At 41.3% G+C, this 20,585-nt stretch overlaps 1 protein-coding gene and 1 long non-coding RNA gene across 4 annotated transcripts in view; one reads left to right on the top strand and one right to left on the bottom strand.

The window, feature by feature from the left end:
• The window catches only part of LOC116421070, a 77,297-nt gene extending 73,835 nt beyond the window's left edge, over positions 1-3,462 (bottom strand). The window contains exon 1 of the long non-coding RNA XR_004231392.1: positions 3,106-3,462. This is a non-coding gene — a long non-coding RNA (uncharacterized LOC116421070). The remainder of the gene's footprint in view (positions 1-3,105) is intronic.
• The window catches only part of ADK (adenosine kinase), a 618,595-nt gene extending 603,744 nt beyond the window's left edge, over positions 1-14,851 (top strand). For 2 of the 3 annotated variants that reach the window (XM_031949472.1, XM_031949471.1), the window contains one exon: positions 14,027-14,851. In XM_031949472.1, coding sequence (XP_031805332.1) covers positions 14,027-14,151 — 125 coding nt within the window. In that variant the 3' untranslated portion in view covers positions 14,152-14,851. The remainder of the gene's footprint in view (positions 1-14,026) is intronic. The other variant, XM_031949473.1, reaches the window with a different exon arrangement.
• Positions 14,852-20,585: the final 5,734 nt, after the last annotated feature.

The following is a 20,585-nucleotide window of genomic DNA, read 5'->3' as shown; positions in this document are numbered from 1 at the left end:
CATTTTCTTCTCCAGCTCATTTTATAGATGAGGAAACTGAGGCAAATAGGGTGAAGTGACTTATCTAGAGTCACACAGCTAAAAATTGTCCAAACAGATAATGCCATCTCCAACCAGAGAAAGAATTAAGGAGACTGAATGTAAACTAACACATGCTATGTTCACTTATTTTTTATGTTTTGTCTCTCCCATGATTTTTCTCTCCCAACATAATTCATAAAACAATGTCTATTAAAAATAAATAAACTTAAAAAAAAAAAAAGCAAACGGCCAATTCCATCACAATTTTCAAAAAAAAAGTGTCCAAGGTCAGACTTGCATTCAGGAAAACTGGTCTTCCTGACTCCAGTCCTGGTGCTATACCCACTGGGCTACTGGGCTGCTGCACTACCCCACACTAGGAGGACACAGATCTGTATGAGTTCATCCCATATCTTTCTCAAGAATATTCTTCCTGAGTAATAGAGTAAGTAGATGCCTATTTTGGATGAGGGGGGCTTTACACAGTCTTCCAGGTTTCAGTGGTCGTCAGGAACGTGAAGGTCTCCCAGTCATCCCCAAACACACACGACAGTGGGGGAAAGAGGATACAGCTCCTCCTACCTGGAAAAGCCCCTCGGAGCCTCTTGCTGTGCCGCCAGGGAGATCCCCGTACCCAGAAGCTGGCCAGGAGCCTGAGCACATGGGTCTGGTTTAGTTCTGCTCCAATCTCCACAAGCTTTCATTAGTTAGTAACTCACAAGTTAGTTGTTAGAATTTAGTTGAAGAGGGAAATAACAGGGTCAATGAAAAGAAGTTCGCTCGTTTCAATTGGTTGGTGAGGAAACCTAGCCTTTCTCCTTGGGGCACCTCAGGGGTCCATGGTCCTGGAAGGCTTCCCTCCGAAGCAACTGGACAGAATTCAGCCAGGTGAGAAGGCCTGCCCGACTTACAGGGGCCTGGAGGTATGGAAAGCACTGGAGCTGATGCTGCTATTTTCATCATAGTCCTTGTTCGTAACTGTGAAAAGTCCTTAACTTAACACATTTCAACTTTACTTTTATGTCATCCTCCATGTATGGGGCACACCATTATTTCTTTATCTCTCAGCTTCCCAGCCTCTCTTTCAGGATCCCACTCAGAAATCTCAGGGAACAGGGATTCTGAGACTCCCCAATTCTAGGAAACCCTTGTCTTCCTAGAAGCATTATCTCTTTGTTACCTTGTGGTGTCCTTAGCTTACATTAAATATGGGTTTTTAAGGACAGTGACCACAGGAGGTGGCTGTTTCTACGCTCTGTTTTCTCATATTAAGCATTTCTGACCAAATATCGCACATACAAAATGTGGGAAACTTTGAGCATGGCAGCGGCCTTGGCCAGGTAAGGCCCCTTCATCTACTGGAGCTCCTGTGGGTGCCCTTTATTCTAGCCTGGTGAGAATTCTGCTGGTTAAGCTGCCTCCCCCTCCCAAACCCTCCTCTTCTCAAACCCTCCTCTTCCCAGATCCTCCTCCTAGCCCTCCCTCAGCTCTCCTTTTCTGGATCTGGAAAGAGTTAATCAAGTGGCCCTTGGCTTCTCTCTTCCCTCTGACCCTCCGGACCAAAACTTCCCTCCTTGGCCACTGCTCCCATGTATGTGTTGTCTTTTCTTGTTAGAATATAAGCTCCTTATGACCAGGACTGTCTTACTTTTTATTTTATATTCCTGATGCTTAACACGGTATCTGGCACATAGGGAAAGGCTTAATAAATAGATCCTTTTTCCATTCATGCATTGATTCACACACAACTATGTCATTAGCATATATAAGAGGTCTAAAATATTACCCTTGAGCTATAAGATAGCAGCAGAGAAATCTGCTTATCAGCTTTAAGAATAAACAGAAATTAGCAACATGCTCACTAAATTAACACCAGTAAAGACCAATAATTATTAACACTTCAAGGATGTGGGTTGTACCTCTTAAAGCCTAGTAAATAAGAAAGTCATCTCAATTTATTCTTCTTAGGGTTATTCAGCCAACATTGACATAGGCAGAATTTGGATTAATACATTTGGTTTTCATCTCCAATATATAAATGGCAAGTGAACAATTGCTGTATTAGCAACAGCCTGTCGGAAAGTAAGAACAGTGTTCCATTAAACATTCTTTGGTGTCCTTTTCCAGCTGCTCCTAGAAATCCATCATTGCCTTAACATGATAAATTATGAGCTGTTCCCATGCAGTTTTGAGCATTGGATCGGTTACTATTAAGCTGTGTTAGCCTATTGGCTGAACTTGTACATAAATCCGGCCAGTACACTTACTATCCCCTTGTTCCCTCTGCTAGCACTTTTTGTTTGTTAGGACTTCATCTCTGTGCATTAGCCACACATCTAGGCAGCTCCCAGCCTAGAGTCAAGAAATTCAAAATCTAGCCTCAAGATGCTGGTTGGACAACCCTGGGCAAGTCACTTAGCCCGACTCGTTTCAGTTTCCTTATCAGTAAAATGAGCTGGAGAAGCAAATGGCAAACCACCCAATATCTTTGCCAAGAAAACCCCAAATGGGGTCACAGAGAATCTGGACACAATTGAAACAATTGAACAAAAAATAAATCTTCAGTGCAAAGTTCACTTTATTCTAAGTAGTCTACCATATTGACATCTGCAGTTTGGAGGGGATAAAAACCAAAGCATCAGTACCAGAGTTGTGTATGTTCCGCTCGTTGGCCATTAGGTTTTCCAAACTGTTTTGACTTTGTTGGTGATCCAAAGAACGTGTCATACCTTTGTGTTTGGAGAGAATATTTCATATCAAATGAAAAACAGACTGGAAAAGAACCTGTCTTGTTTAGCTTTTCTTTCTGAACAAGAAGAATGGAGGGCAAGGAGGTGTGTAGCCTTTTCCCTGTCAAAGGCCAGAAGTCTTATGCCTATAAGTGAATGCCTCCTCCATACAACTTTGCAGTAAAAGTCCAGTAAGAGATAGTGGATTTTTTGAAATTCCATTTATAAATACATGTTTGCGTCACATGTTGGCTTTTAGTTTTTAGCCATACAGAACAGGAAACTCTTCACTGTTCTCACAGCCATAGCCCAGACAACTTGCCCAGTGCTGCATATTTTTCTCCAGAACGCTCACCGATTTGTGGCCGAGCTGCGGTTTCTGAGGGAACCTTCACTCTGAATTGACTTCCTGCTCCTATATGGTCTCAGTCACTGTAGATCATCCATTCTGAGATCATTTAGGGTTTAGATTTCTCTGAGCATAAACCTGGAGAGATATAAATATCTTACCATATCTTTTATACTATTAAATTTAAAGTTAATGTTTATTGATTTCTTTTTCACTGAAAAATTCCCCACATATATGTCACTATCCTATATTAACAATTGGCCCACAGGTAAACTAATTAACATCAAGAGAAAATAAAATTATAAAAGAGCTTATTAAAATACAAAGGGAAGGAGCAGCTAGGTGTTGCAGTGCATAGGGCACCAGCCCTGAAGTCAGGAGAACCTGAGTTCAAATCTGGCCTCAAACACTTAAAACTTCCTAGCTGTGTGACCCTGGGCAAGTCACTTAACTCCAATTGTCTCAGCAAAATAAATAAATAGATAAGATACAAAGAGAAATAGATATCTGAAGTTTTCAAGAAAGTCACCTATCACTTCTTGACATCCAAATAGTTCAGTTCAGGAGTTCTTAATATTTTGTATGCTACGGACCTCTTGGGCAGTTTTTGAGGGAAACCCAGGGACCCCTTCTCAATCATGTTGTTTTTAACGCATAAAGTAAAATACATTCTATTACAAAGGAAAACAAGTATTTTAAAAATCATTTTATAGATCCCAGTCTAAGAACCCCTGGTCTAATCAATAAACCAACCTACAAGCATTCTTTAGGTACCAGCTTTGTACTGGGTCTGTGCTGTGCACCGAAAGCCCAGAAACACAAGTAAAACTATCCCTGCTCTCCACAAGGCTCTGTCTTTTGAAGGAATCAACAGGTACATATATAAATACATCCAGCATAAACATAAAGTAGTTGGGAAGTGAGAACACTAGCAATTGCAGGAAACAACAGAGGCTTCGTGTGGGGAGGTGGTACTTGATTCTAAAGGAACCAAGCAGAAGAAAGATTTTTTTCTTCCTCACTCCAGTCCTCTCCCCCAAAAAAGGGGACATCTGAATCTGTTGGAAGGTGGGAATGTAATCAATTTGTGAACTACTGACATAAATGTTGGTCCCACACATTTGGCACACATTGGAGTTTGCTCAAACTCCGGTGTCAGAGGGCCATTTGCTTTTAAAAGAAGGTTAAAACCTTAACTTTGGGGAGAAAACATCAAATTCCCCTTTTTTTAAAATAGAATCAATGCTCTGAAATGTCAAGATCTTCCTTAAACATCCAGCAATATTCTCAAGTTTGATTGTAGGTATAAAGAGGCTCCAAAATTGGGGACATGCAGTGTTAAGTGGCAAACGTTTGATTCATTTGTTTTTTTTTAAGTGACAGATTGCGGTTGCCCGAATCCAAACAAGTTGAATCGTGATCTGTAGGAGAATGGTCCCACCCAGTGAGGGCTTGATCACTGTCTCCATTGTCGGAGGGGTCATCCTGCAGAAGAGGGGCCCACTGACTGGCTGCGCCTCCCATCTCCACTTCCTGGGTTTCCTTTAAGACTCATCTCAGAGGCCTTTGTGGTTCTCCCCTCCCCTAGCCGCTGATTTCTTCTCCTTTCTGACTACCTGCCATCCAGCTCACTTACTCTTTTCTGTACGTAGTTATAGGCTGTCTCCTCCGTTAGAGGGAGCAGAAACTGGGGCTTGGGGCCTATCTTGGTATCCCAGGCACCAAGGAAGGGCTTAATCTACACACGTTGAGCACTTGCTCAGTAGCAGTCTCTCCAGAGGTGGTGGGTGAATCCTCCATGTTCCTCCTTGGAGGAGCTCAGGCAGGGCAGGAGCCAGTAGGGTGAGGATATTGCCTTAGGGATTCACTAAAGCCCAAAATCCATTAACATTAAGGAATATGGAGGCTCAGATATGGCAGTTAAAAACCCAAGTGACTGCTTGTAAGTGTCATTTACATGAGTGATAGGAACTAAAGTCCCATTCTTGCAGGTTATGTACCCATTTGAAACAAGAAGCATTTTTAAATTGAGTGAGACAATAGGCTCTCCTCAGCTCTCATTCATGATCTCACTGTTTTGTCATTCCTCGGAAGGAAAAATATTGACATTTCCCCGGCTGCTTGCTCCAGCTTTCTGATCTCCTGCAGTTTATTTTTATAACAACCTTATCGATGGGCCTCTTACCCAGCTCTCTAGGTTTAACTGAGTTGAGTCGATTTGTTACCACAGCTTCAAGTAGCTGTTACAGAACAAGCAAGACATCCTAATAAAGCTGTAAACGTGTTTACTCAAACACAGTATTGATTTTACTTGGAGAGGGAGAAGCGGGCGCTTAGCACGGTGTCAGGGTGGATGAATTTAACTGCAGTTTTTCATTGTCATCTGTCATGGTTGTGAAACACTAAGTAAAGCCACCGGAGGATAATTAGAAGTGCCAGAAATTTAGCCCCTAAAATCAGTTAACCACTTGAGACTTTTGTAGCTTAATTAGTTTTTATTAAAACTTTCCTCTAGTAATATAGTCAGGCACTTTTAACTGTGCTTTCAACTAGAGCAAGATTTCAAGGTTGTGACTTGTTAGGTATATGAATTTAATGACTGTGGGTTTTTTCAGACTTTTTTCTTTCTCTGGTAATTAGGCTAGCACTAGAGCATAATTAGAATTAAGACTAATTTAAAGAGACAGCTATCAGTGAATGTTCCCATTGTAGAAATATGTGACTTTTCTGAAAGGTCCTTTTTAAGGAGGCACTGAAGCTATTATGGAAAAACAGAGATCCATGCATTTTGGGTCCCAGCAATCCTGACCCTGTCACTTAAAACTTGGGGTGACCTTAGATAAGTCATCTGCCCTCTCAATCTCCTCCTCTGTCAGCTAGGAAGAGCTGTATGAGATGACCTCAAGCATCCTTTTCAGCACCAAATAGACAATCTCATTACTCTATTGATTGTACAGTGTTCTTGTATGTCTTGGGAAAGCAGGAAAAAGTATTCACCTGCAATTTTTGAAGTACAAACTTAGCCAGTCATAAAGAACTTAAGTGCTTTTAAACACTGCCCTTTTAAAAGGTCTAACAGTTATTAGGCTAGATCCTATTTAGCGAGCTGGCTCCCTAAGGCTTTGGTATATTCATCTCCACTTGATCTGCTGCCTCTGTTGGTCCATAGATCTATAGAATGGGCTTGAGTTAAAGCCATAGTCTTTAAAGATTAGGAATGGAACAAACAACTTCAGACTTCTTTCCTTCCCTAGAAATCCATTCAAGCATTGCATCTTATGAGTTAAGTCCTCTATATTTTACTCTGGAAAGTGCGGGAAAAGCACATCGGTACTTTTAGACCCCAACTCAATGAACACAAGCATGTGAATCCCTTTGCCAAAAATTCCTTGTCTTGTCTCCAAAATCAGTCCACAAATGCATTAAAATCAACTCCCAGACCCTCTCTAACTGACCCAAACTGACCTCTTTGAGTGATAGAGGCAGCTTAACAGTGGAATGGTGGTTTCTAAGTACTAAGCATGGATCCTGGCTCTAAAGAAATGCACAAAAATGCAAGTGTCCATAGCTTTTGAAACTCCACGTTGGGCTTTCGATTTGGTTCTTTATTGGTTTGGTGTTTATACTTATTTTTTAAGCCACTGCAAATTCTCCCCACTTCAGTCTTTAAGTCATGAATCTTTGAATGACTCAGCTTGTTGCAGGTTTAAGAGTGTGGGTTACCAGGGAGGGCCCCATGAGCAATTTCCTCTCATTTTTCTGAAGGTGGAGGAGGAAGTCAGCATGACACGCTTGTTGATGGGGCCTTCTGCCACAAGTGAAAAGCACAGAAGAAATCAACTTTCTCACAATGGAAAAAGTGACATTATGTGGGATTTTTGATGACATTACAACATTTTATTTTAAAAGCATATCATACAATTCAGAATCCCCATAATACATTATCTAAATGACTCAGTTTCATTCAGTATCACTGAAAATAACAACTCCTTGAATAATGAGTGCTGAGGCAGAGGAGAAAGAGGCAGTAGGAGGGTGAATCCAAACATTAATTCCAAGTTAATTTGATGTGAATTTGATACAAGTTTACATGTCTACATGGCTAAGGCAACATCCGGGCAACCTGGTTCACACTACAAATCTTTATGATCCTGAGGCAGATCAAGAAAGGCCAAAGATGGTAAGAAGTAATCAGTTGATCAGCCAGGGAATAGGAGTGTCAGTACTGAGGAAACTGCAGGGGAGGCCCTGAGACTTGAAGAGACCGAGTAAAATGTGAGACCGTCGGAGAGGCAGGAAAGCTTACTTAGGGCTTTAAAAGAGAGGATTTTTGGTTTGATCCTGGACATAATAGGGAGACACTGGGATTTACTGAATATAGAATACTATGATCAGACCCGCTCCTTGGGTAGATTTATTTGGCAGCTGGGTGGGAGACAAACTGGAGGGAGGCAGGGGGACCCACCAGCAGGGGAGGGCAGCAGAAATGAAATGTCAGAGGAGGAAAAGGGAGCATGTGCAAGAAATGTTGGAAAGGTAGAAGTGACAGAATTTGACAACTGGTGGGTTTGTGGGAAAAGGGGTTTGCAAGAGAAGAGGTGAAACATGGAGGCTCACACCTACTGTATAAGCTTAGGTGACTGGGAAGGTCTCTCTTCCCCTTTAACCTTGTTGAAAATCTAAAGTGTTTTAGGCCCCTTTACCTCATTAGTAAAAATAACAGACAGCAGAATGTTTATAGCTAAGAATCTTCGACCTTTCTTTTCCTTTTTGGGAGGGCACAGGTAGGGGCTCCTCTCAGGATATCAGGGGCTGGTGGCTCTCCAGTTTGGCTGTGACTTCCGGCACAGTTCTAGGAGGGAGGGGAATCCAGCCCCAGAAAGTTCCTCTCCTCTCCTCCAATTGTCCTCTCTTCTCAGGGATCTCGATGTTTTTAGGAAAATGAAAAATTTCCAGTCCCCCCTTCCTTGGGAAGCCTTCCAGTCTTCAGTCCATTCCTTCTGAGATTACCTTTCATCCACTGTGTATCTTGCAGATACTAGTTATTGGGTTGATGTTTCTTTCATTAGCCATGCAAACTGTAGGCCAGGGACCTGGGACATTTTTGTCCAAGGTAGGCATCCAGCTTGGGATTCTAAAAGAGCCTAGCACCTCGTAATTTCTTAATAAATTTTTGTTGACTGATTCAGAAAAGGTTTGAGAACTCCTGGTGTTGAAAATTTGAAGGAAATGTAAGACTCTAGGACATAACCTAAAAATAAGCTGAGTTGTTTTTTTTTGTTTTGTTTTGTTTTGTTTTTAAATTAAATTCCTTTAAAAGTCTTGCTTTTATTTGCGTAACAAAAGAAAATTTATGAGTTCTAATTAGTTTAAGGTTTTGATTAGCCAGAGTTTTGTTGTACTTTTAAATTTCAATTCCCATCTACAGAAGTTAATGAATTATAGACAACAGAAGGAGCAGCTTACTCGTGCTATATGTTAGTCTGGTAGAAGAAGTCGGCACAGATGGTTTAGAGCAAAGGGATCCAACTCACAAGCCTGCACCACTGCCTTTCACAAACCATATTTTAAAAGTTATTGGGAAATGTTTAACAAAATAAATAAAATTATGACGTAATACAGGTAATGTTAATTTGTGGTTTTCTAAGGCAATATGAAGCCAGCAAGGATCAAGGGTTTTTTTGAGTTTAATATCACTGGTTTAGAGGCAGAGTAAAAGTGGCTAATTTTTTTCTCAATAATATTTTATTTTTCCAATTACATGCATTTGTTTTTATAAGACTTTTGAGTTCCAAATTTTTTTCCTTTATGTCTCCTCCTCCCCTTGCTAGCAAGCAATCTGATATAGGTTAAATATGGGCAGTTCTTTTAAATCTATTTCCATTATAGTTATGTTGTGAAAGAAAAATCAGAACAAAAGGAAAAAAAAAAAAAAAAACATGAGAAAGAAAAGCAAACCAAAAAAAAAGTGAAAATCTTGTGCTTCAATCTTTATTCAGTCTCCATAGTTCTCTCTCTGAAGTGTGGATGACATTTTCTATCCCAAGTCCATTAGAATTAATTGGCTTGGATCACCTCTCAGAGAAGAGCTAAGTTGAGCATGGTTAATTATGACCTAATCTTGCTGTTGCTGTGTACAATGTTCTCTTGCTTCTGCTCACTTCACTTAGCATCAGTTCATGTAAGTCTCCCCAGGCTTCTCTGAAATCATCCTGTTAGTCATTTCTTACAGAATAATAATATTCCATAACATTTATCTGCCATAACTTATTCAGTCAGCCCTTCTCCAGCTGATGGGCATCCACTCAGTTTCCAGTTCCTTGCCACTACAAAAAGGGCTACTATTAATATTTTTGCACATGTGGGTCATTTTCCTTCTTTGAGATACAGACCCAATAGTGACAAAGTGGCCAATTTTTAAAAGGAAACAAACCATCCCAAAGTAAAGGAATAAATCTAGAAATGAATAAGATTCAGTAAAGAATTGAGACAGCAAAATGATGACCTGAAAATGGACAAGACTAACTCTTAAGCTACCCTTAGGATTTTATTTTCTTTAATTGAAAAATAGCTAATATGGTTATTGTTAAGTAGGACATGAGTTTTGTTTTAATTAACATTATAATTCCTCTGAGGACAATTATAATCACATGATATCTTATATTCTTGTTCTCTTACTGTAGTGACAATTTAATTGCACATCTTATTGGGAGATAAAGTTCTATATTATTAATGCATAATGAATTCCTCTTTCAATACCTCCTCCTGAAGCAGAGGTAACCCAGGGTGATAGGAGGTAGTACCAGTGGAACACAAATAGGGGTGGGAAGAGTGTTGGCCATGGAGCTCCAAAACCTAAGTGACCAGAGGGAGAAACAAACCATTTATTCTCTCTAGAAAGTAATTTCTTTTTCTGCAAAATGACTAAGATGACCTTTGAGCTTCCTTTCAACTCTAAAGGCTATAATGAAATGATCCTTCTAGTAATAAATCTTACGCTTCTGAGTTTACCAAATCCAGTCAAATCCAACCACCCTGGAAAGACCAGCCCAGGTCAGAAGTGGGCTATAGGTCAGGCCCCTGGGGGACAGCTGGAATTCTTCACTACAAAGTTGGTCATCCTGGGATCATCCAATCAAAAGGGCTTTATGAAGCCCGCACTATGTGCCTGGCACCGTGAGGGATGCAAAGAGATGCAAGAGATCATCTCTGCTCTCAAAAAACCTTGGCCCCACAGCTCACAAAGTCTCTTGACTGAAAGATGGAGCAGTAATTATCTTGTAGAGGGCATACCCATACCCATGGCTTTTTTGTGATATTAAAAATGGGCAGATTTTAGCGATATTAGGGGAAAACCTCATGTAGTTAGAAGAATTAGGGAGAAAAAAAAAAAAAGATTATATTCAATCCCCAGAGTGTGAATAAGAAAAACCATTAATAAAACTAGAAAAGGATAAAACAAATAACTTGTCATTTTGAGAAGAAATATGAGGAACAGAATCAAAGACAAAACAAAAAGTCAGTGCTCCAGTACTTTTTGGCAGCAGTGAACTAGAAACTAGAACTAGAAACAAGGCCGTTTCCCATCCCTGGAGTGCACATGAAGGAGATGGGACGTCAGCCAAGCGTCAGAAGCGGTGAACGTGAAGGCTACAGAGGATGGGGAGGATGAACCGATGCAAAGTGAAGTAAGCAGAATCTGTAAAACAGTATGCACAGTGACTACGACAATGTAAATGTAAATAAATTAAGAGAAACAAAACTCAAAATCAAACTCTACACTGGTCAAGCTTGGGCCCAGGGAACTACCATAGCGTGCATCTCCAACCTATCTTTTCATATTTGGGGGTTAACACAGGTGAGAAACAGCCTATGCTGTTTGTTAGACTTGATTATTGTGTTAGTTAATTTTTCTAAAATGCTTTTTTCCCCTCTTTCTTTTTTATTATTTGATATGAGATGCTGGGGGGGGGGGGCAGGAAGGCATTGGGACATGTAGGGAAATGAAAATGATATAAAGGCAAAAGATATCAATAAAAATATTTGTAAAGCAAAGGGGGAAAATAACATCTCATTTCCCGATCTCATCATTTATTTTATTATCATCTGCCTATGATTCCCTTCCATATATACTTCCATGGCCAGTTAATTTACCTCTTTCTATTGGAAAGAATTTGCATAATCACCAGACAGTAGCCCATCTATCGAGTTGTGGTTCATTTATAGATGGAGTTTTTGCCAAATTCTGACATGTAAGATTGCTTGTGTTGTTCCCAGAAATACTGAGCAGAGTATTTGGATTTGTGGATCTCTGGCCACCGACAGCTGACTGATTTATGTAGTACTTGGCCAGCAGCTGAAAATTTCATTGGGAGCTGCAGCCTCCGACCAGAGCACAATATGGAAGGGGGTAAAAGCTCAGAGAGAACTCTCAAGGCTGATCTCTCTTAGAGTGGCCAGCTTATCCTTGTCCAGCCCCAAGACCCCAGGCCGCTCCCAGCCCGAGCATGCAAACAATTCAGGGGACCCACCCAAACCCGGCAGCCCAGAGCCACAGATTATGTCTGGCTTGGTCCCTTCTCATCTCTTGCTCCTAATTAAACTTCTGATGGCTGGGACCAGAGAACAGAAGATGGCCGGCGGTCCTAAGGGATCCTGCTTCTCTGTAACCCATAGAGGTTCTATGGCTTGGGTAGTAAGCCGCCATAAGGCTGATCCCATTTCTACATCATCCCCTGCTCTGATATTCAAGGTCAGTCTCCACGGCGACCTGGTGGCATCTGGACCAGAGCAGCCCTTCAGAACATTCTAGTTTTCTGCTGTGATCCGGCTGGACCGAAGGGGCTAAATGACTCAGGAGCTTAAAGCCGCGGCCCCAAGGATTCCAAGTCAAGCCCACAAATCCTGTTCTGAGCCCACTTAGGGACTTTGGGCTTGAGTCCTTGGATTGTGGGAAGAGCACACCTTGCCCTCCCATCCTTCTGCCACCTTCTGCCCGTGGGAGTCCGTCGCTTCCTAAAGACCTCCTTCAGTTCAGGAGAAATCCGGCACCCACCAGGTCACACCCTGCCCTTCCTTCTTCCCGCCTCACATATTCCTCAAGCCTTCCTCATTGGTCACTCTGTGATCCTGTCATTTGTCTGTCATTTCTTACTTGGCTAAGAATTCCCGAAGGATGTGGGCACGTGACAACATCGTGGCTCCTTTCCTTTTAAGACCGGCTCTCTAGAAGGTGACATTTAAAAAAAACAAAACAAAACAGACTTTTCTGAAGAAACCCAAGCCAGAGAAACAGCGAACCCCAGCTGTTCCATCAGTCACAGGCAGCGTGTCCTTGTGGCCAGGAGCGAGATACCCCAAGGCCCAGGAACCCCATTCTCCTGTGGCTTCCCTCTCCCACTGGCAAAGGCAAAGTCCGTGACTCCCCCAGACCCTCCAGAAAACCCCCAAAGACTTGTCAGTCACAAACGCTGACTGGCTCTCTTCCTTCCATGAAGGATCACCCCAGTAGGTCAGCACCCAGGACTGGGGCTTCTGGGAAGCAGCAGGGGTACAGCGCACATCCCCTCCCAGTGCTTCCCTCATAGCGCAGAGATGGTATCGGTTGTTACTGCTCCCAAAGGCCTTTCAGGAATATCCCATTTTCTCAATTTTTTCAATCAAAGGCCTTGGTCAAGGGAAGGAACGACCAAAACAAAACGAAACAAAAAACAAGAAAACCTGTTAATATCCTTGTTCCTATTTCAAAGTGAGCATGATTGAACAGGCAGGTACAGAGGGATGCAGGGGTAACTCCCCAAGTCTGTAGAGGGCTAGGTGGTGACTGAGAATTTACTCTGGATCCTCTAAGGCAAATTCCAATGATTATTCCTTTTGAGGGAATGATTTCCAAGTCTAGGAAAGATTCCACAAAATAAATATCAATATATAGAGTCTGATAGTGTTATTCTTCAGTTGAAAGTGATGATTAATTCCGTTTGATACAGAATGCTCCCCAAGTCTGACAGGGCCAAGCCTGGGTGGTCGGGGTGGTAGGAAATGAAAGGCTGTAAATCTCCGGGGAAGCTCTCCACAGGTCACTGGACTACTGCTTTTCCATTAACCTTTACCTCCTGGACAGCACAGGCCCGGGAAGAGGCAGAGAGTCAAGTTCCACAACAGTTTCTCATTTGTCATCTGCTCTTGGCCAATCTCCCTATCTCAGATGATAGCAGTAGCAGCTCACATTTCCCAGATTCCTCAGTTCTTGACCCCCATCATTCCTGAATGCAGTACTTCTCTCTACCTTTTTGCAGCTCCCTTAAGCGTCTGCCCAGTTCATGATTCTGGCTTTGGAACCCTGGCATCCTAATCTTGCCAGTACCAGAAATTAGAGAGGCAGTACTGAAGGCCTTCCACATCCTCATCCATTCTCTTTCTAACCTTCTCCCTCGTGTTCGTTGTCTCTCTCTCTCTCTCTCTCTCTCTCTCTCTCTCTCTGTCTCTCCCTCCTTCCTTCTCCCTTTCCTCTGTCTTTCTGTCTTTCTCTGTCTCCATCTCAGTTACATTAATGTAATCTGCTGGAATGGGAATAAGTAGTTCGTTTTAAAGATCTCTAATAAAACAACACTGAGATAGATTGGCTTTTTTTCTCCTTCTAATCATCCCTAATTGGGTCTAAGGGCTTTCATTGGTTTGAGGGCAATGTGTAACCTCTTCTGGACTATAAGCAACACAACATTTGGCATAATTCACTTCATTATCTGAGTATTTAAAGGAAGGCATAGAATACGTAGACTTATTTAAGGACATCATCCCAGAGGGAACATCCTAGAACCCAGCTGAAATAGGAAATAAGAGCTAATGCTCACCCGGCCTGAGCCAGCGTCACATCATTGCTGATGTTCTTGCACAATTCCTAATGCATTCCCTTTCATTCATGCTCTAGGTTTTCTGTCCCAGCTGGTTGCTGACCGGCCCTTGACCGAGTGCATCCGCGCAGGCCACTATGCTGCCAGCATCATCATTAAGCGCTCTGGCTGTACCTTCCCAGAGAAGCCAGACTTCCATTGATGAGCGCAAGGAAGAGCTCAGATGGAAAACCAGTGCCCAGATTGGTTCCTGCTCATCTCCCGCATCATGGCTTCCATATTCATCTTACTAGAGAAGAACCTTTTCCTATTACAATGATACATACTCTTTAATTTAGGGGGTACGATGCTTAAGTAGAAGCTTTATTCTCTCATCAACTTGAAAAAGTGGTATTATTTACATAATTTAGTAGTCTCTTTCAAATGTCAGTTACTTAAACAGTGTTATAACATTTCATCTTACTCATTTTCAATTACTTTGTAAATTCATATGTGTCTAGGAGACTGGCTAATTTTTTTAAATTTCTGCTTTGAACACACAGAGTTTCATAATTTCATAGGTATGAAAATGTATCAATCCTAACATCACTTAGGCTTTTTTATGGGTATATTTAATTTAGGAGCATATATGTATGTATATATATATGCTTTGCATATATATATATATATATATATATATATATATATATTAAAATTAAGGTACAGAAATATTTATGCTAAGCTTCTTACCAAGATATGCCAAATAGTCTCTTCAACGCACACTTCAAATATATAATGAATTTTGGGTAATTTAACAATTTGCCAAATTTTAGATTATATTAAAATATTCAAATCATAACCTGATACTTCCTGATGGTACTATGTAATTTGATACTGATGAAATAAACCCTGTGAGATATGAATTTTTTTTTTCCTTGCTTTGCTGTCAGTAATTAAGGGGAGAAAAAAAAAGGGTCATTTTTCATTGGAGACTACATTTGGGCACTAAAGAAAAGGAAAAGGAAAGGGATGGGCCAATAAGAAAATTCTGCATTTGATTCCAGAGCTTTGTAGGCCCAAAAAGGCATTATCACATCTTTAGGAACATGGTTTGGGGATCAAAATTTCTAAAAAGGTCGTTCTAACCACAAAAGAAAGGTACTGAGATCAGGCACAGTTGGAAAGAAATCCAGATTTATCCATATCACACTGTTGATTCGTGTTGAATAAAGTGTCCCCTGAAACCCATAGATCTTTTTCAAAAAACTTCATACTCAACAAAAAATTTATTACCCCCCAACATTATCCATAACCCTGTACACGGCAGTAAGGATACAAAGATGATTTTAAAAATTAGGAAGACCAAAGACAAGTGACTCTGTGAAAATTTGAGGAGAGAACAGTCACGGTGCATTGGGGGAGCTTCATGGAAGAGGTGATCCAGGACTGAGGGTTTGTAAAAGAATGGAATGGAAGAAGGGATCCACAATGGAAGACAATGGCTGCCAGTTCTCATGATCACAAAGCCAAGAATTTCAGTTGGAAAGAGCTGGTTACTGGGGAAGACAAGTCTGCCTCGTTCAGAAAGAATATCCACTACGACATAGTCTATAGACCGTGAAAACCCCTTTACTAATATAAGTTTGTCCACTTCGGTAGACCATTGTCCTTGCCTCGCACCTTCTCCATGAAGCTTTCCCCGATGCCTCTGGATGCTAGCACCTGCCCTCAGCCCAAATTACTTTGCTGCTATTTTTTGGTAGATTTTGTACGTAAATGTGCATGTATTTTCACACCACATATACATGTGCATATGCCCGGATAAATTGCCATGTTTCCTGAGGACAGCGGCCATCTCACTTCTGGTTTCTGATAGTGCCTGGTTTGTACTGGGTGCTTGACAAATGCTGATTAGTAGATGAATTATTCAAAAATCTATTTGTGACTTGGTCATCATGGGTGACTCCTTAGTCACCTTGGGGGTTCTCTCCTTCCCAGTCTAAAGGTCATTCTCCCAGACAGAGAGGACAGAATCAAAATGAGAATGAACATTTCCTCATCCTTTCTAGCACCAGCTGTTGTCCCATCCACTCGGAGCACTGGCCTCTCCGGGTTAGTTTGGAAGCCACGTCTTTCTCTTCAGACGTTCTTGTTCTTCCTCATCAAAACGATTCTTTTTTGTGTCTTAAGTTCATTCCCCAGAGTTTTCTCTCCTTTTTAGGTTGACTTCCTCTGTGGAAGTTGAGTCCATGGGATTCTACTTATCCTTCCTCTGAATCCTAAACCTTTGAAAATCTTTTCCAAAATGCAGAATGTATATTACATTACTTGGGTCTTTTCTCTGCCAGCATCTCTAGGACAGGGACAACATTGTTGATAACGTCCACTTTGTGCTGGGTCCTCTGTGACAGTCCCTATGCTCTGGGAGTTTATGTTCTATCAACTATTGAGCCCTGTTGTATGTCCAGCTCTGTGCAAGGCACTGTAGGAGACCTGAAGAGATATATCAGTCTTCCTTTAGGGAGTTTACAATTTAATAAGAAGCCAGTGAACACTGAAGATCAGAATCTAATGGATTCACTTTCTCACTTAGCACCATGACTCCTCCAAGCCATTTCTTCATTTCTCCTTAAACCTTTAATGGCAGCTGAAAAGCTTGCCTCACAATTGAAGCAGTTCCCCAAGAGCTTCCTTCTCCCTGTTTGCATGTCTTCCCCACTTTCTTGGCACCCAGTCTCCCGGCAGCTCTACTACGTCCTCACCCATTCATGGACCGATGCTTTTCTTTCTTTGCTCTCATCCTCTTCTTCCTGAAGTCTGGCTTGTCCTAGATTACAGGGATGCTGCCTAATGTGACGGCCTTTCCCCATTCCTCAGCCTTCCTGATCTCTGGGCAGCCTTTGACTCTTGACCATCTTCTTCTCCATACTCTTTTCTCTCAGTGTTTTCTCTCTTTATTCTCCTCCTGCCTAAACAGCTCCTCCCTTCTCCCAGAAGACACCCACAAACCATGAGCATCCCCTATGGGTCTGTCCTGGGTGCTCTCCGTTGGTGAGATCACCAAGTCCTGAGAATACAAATCTTCTCTATGCAGATGATTCTCAGTTCTGTTTATCCAGCCACAACCTCTTCCCTTACCTTCAACCTTGCATTTCTAAGGCTTTTGGGCACATCTTAATTTTATTTATTTTTTTTCTAGATTTTTTTTTGGGGAAATTTTTTTATTTTCAAAACATATGCAGGGGTAATTTTTCAACACTGACCTTTGCAAAACCTTGTGTTCCAATTCCCCCCTCCTTCCCTGTTGGAATACATGGAAGCCACCTGACAGTGGCTGCTGGAGATCCAACCCAGACCTGCAGAGGATGACACAAGGAGACTGAGAGGCAGGTGCTGTTCTCTGACCTCTCTGACTGAGACCGTTGTAACAGCAAAGGCTGCCCCGCAACTCCTTCAGATGTTATGATCCACAGCTGTGGAGGCTCTCGGAGAACTGACCTGTCCTTTAATACTTCCCCTCACCCCCTTCCCTAGATGGCAAGTTATCTAATATGTTAACATGGCAGAAATGTTAAATCCAGTATATGTATACATATTTATACAATTATCATGCTGTACAAAAAAAAAAATCAGATCAAAGAAGAAAAATGAGAAAGAAAACAAAATGCGAACAAACAATAGAAAGAGTGAAAATTCTATGTTGTGATCCCCACTCAGTTCTCCCACAGTCCTCTCTCTTGATGTTGATGGTCTCTTCATCACAAGACCATTGGAACTGGCCTGAGTCCTCTCATTGTTGGAAAGAGCCACATCCATCAGGATTAATCATATAATCTTCTTGTGTTGTGTACAATGATCTCTGGGTTCTGCTCAGGATGTCTTAGATTTAACACATTCAAAGCTAAACTTACTTTCTTTCCCTTTCTGCACTTCCCCCTTCTGTCCATGACACTCCACCATCCTCCCAGTCTCCCAGACTCTTCCCCAGCTCCTCTCTCATATATATTCACCTCCATATCTGTCACAAGCTCTGACATTGCAGTTTCTCTCCTCTCTGTCCCCTTCTGTCACCACTCTCCTGGTGCAGACTCTCATTCTCTCATGCTGGATTACTGCAGGAGAGCCCTAGGAGGTTTCTTTTCTTCAGCTTCTCCCCATTCTAGTTGAGTCTCCACTGAATCACCAAGGTGATCTCTCCCGTACCCCATCCCACTTAGTCTGCTCCAGTGGCTCCCAAGGACTTCCAGAGTCAAACATCGCACCCTTCGATTGGCTTTAAAGCCCTTTACATGTGTAAATTATTTTCTAGGTGGAGTGGGGTCAAGATAGCCTCCCAGCGTTCCTCCCCCAATAATGACCTAGAAAAGCACAAGACTAAATTCTGCTATTTCTAGTCATATGAAAAGATGCTCCAAGTCATTATTAATCAGAGAAATGCAAATTAAGACAACTCCCACTACACACCTGTCAGATTGGCTAAGATGACAGGAAAAAATAATGATGATTGTTGGAGGGGATGCGGGAAAACTGGGACATTGATGCATTGTTGGTGGAGTTGTGAACGAATCCAACCATTCTGGAGAGTAGTTTGGAACTATGCTTAAAAAGTTATCAAACTGTGCATACCCTTTGATCCAGCAGTGTTACTACTGGGCTTATATCCCAAAGAGATTATAAAGAAGGGAAAGGGACCTGTTGTGCACGAATGTTTGTGGCAGCCCTTTTTGTAGTGGCTAGAAACTGGAAACTGAATGGATGCCCATCAGTTGGAGAATGGCTGAATAAATTGTGGTATATGAATATTATGGAATATTATTGTTCTGTAAGAAATGACCAACAGGATGATTTCAGAAAGGCCTGGAGAGACTTACACGAACTGATGCTGAGTGAAATGAGCAGGACCAGGAGATCATTATATACTTCAACAACAATACTATATGATGACCAGTTCTGATGGACCAGGCCATCCTCAGCAACGAGATCAACCATCATTTCCAATGGAGCAGTAATGAACTGAACCAGCTATGCCCAGAGAAAGAACTCTGGGAAATGACTAAAAACCATTACATTGAATTCCCAATCCCTATATTTATGCACACCTGCATTTTTGATTTCCTTCACAAGCTAATTGTACAATATTTCAGAGTCCGATTCTTTTTATACAGCAAAATAATGTTTTAGTCATGTATACTTATTGTGTATCTAATTTATATTTTAATGTATTTAACATCTACTGGTCATCCTGCCATCTAGGGGAAGGGGTGGGGGGTAAGAGGTTTGGCAATTGTTAATGCTGTAAAATTACCCATGCATATATCCTGTAAATAAAAGGCTATTAAATAAAATTTAAAAAAAAAAAGAAAAAAAGAAAGACAGGGTCTCCCTTTAAAACACCCTAAGTGGCTGCAGGACCAAGTATGGTCTGACAGAGCTCTTGGTCAGAGACTGGGAGAGGGTGGAGGAGGGGAGGGGAAGGGGCAGTCATGAGTAAGGGCAGCGTCTGGAGCATTGAACAAGGAACACTTCCAGAAATGTAGTTGTGGGCTGTGAGCCCCATTCAGTGTGTGAAGTAGATAACCAGGGCTGGGGTCCCAGACCCAAGGGCCAATGTTCAGTCACTCAAACACTGCAGAACCTCCCAGCCAACAATGACTGAGTCCAGCCACAAGACTCGATCATGAACAAGCCAAGGGACTCAAACCACAAGTGAAAAGATCTCTCTTTGGCTCAGGCCACTTAGCAACACTAAAAACTTGCAGGTCCCTGCACGGAGTGTGAAAGCAACAAAAAGAAGTAAAAGGACATAGACTGAGACCAAGACTCTCCCAGCAGTCAGCGCTAACATAATGTTCAAAATCTAGAAGTAGGCTGGAAGAATGAGCAAGCGAAAAATAACCCTGACCATAAAAAACTCCTATGGTGACAGGGAAGCTTGAGACATGAACTCAGAAGAAGAGAATAATTCAAAAATATCTCCAAGCAAAGCCTCAAAGAAAAATGGACACAAGCCCCTCAAGAATTCCTAGAAGAATGAAAGAGTTGTGTTTTTTTAAGAAGCAAAAAAAAAAAAAAAAAAATCAGTTTAAAAACAAAATGAGGCCTGTGAAAAAAGATATGAAAAGAGAATTAAGTTTGGTTAAAAAAAAAAAAGAAGAAGAAGAAGCAGCAGCACAAACCTGAGGAAAATAACACCTTGAAAATTAGATGACCAAATAGAAGCTACTGACTCACAGAGACATTAAGAAATATCAAGACAAAGACAAAAGACACAGAAAAAAAGAAGGAAGAGAGGAAGGGAGGGAGGGAGGGATGAAGAATAGTGAAATATATCATAGGAAAGACAAATGACCTAGAAAACATAGCTGGGGAAAATAATTTAAAAATCATTGAGTTACCTGAAAGCCATGAACAAAAAATGAGCCTAAACATCATATTTCAAGAAATGATTACAACATATACTATATATGCTTCTTTTTTCTGTTTAATTCTCTTTCCCATGGTTTTTCCTTTTGTTCTGATTTTTCTTTCTCAACATGATTCATAAAATAATGAATTTTTAAATTTTAAATAAATTTAAATTTATTTTTAATTTACTAGAAATAAATTTACTAGAAAAAAAAAGAAACGATTATCGAAAACTGTCCATATATCTTAGAA

This window comes from Sarcophilus harrisii, chromosome 2 (assembly GCF_902635505.1).
Source record: "Sarcophilus harrisii chromosome 2, mSarHar1.11, whole genome shotgun sequence".
Taxonomy (NCBI): domain Eukaryota; kingdom Metazoa; phylum Chordata; class Mammalia; order Dasyuromorphia; family Dasyuridae; genus Sarcophilus; species Sarcophilus harrisii.
Note: the sequence above shows the minus strand (reverse complement) of the source record. Positions and strands in the feature narration are given on the sequence as shown.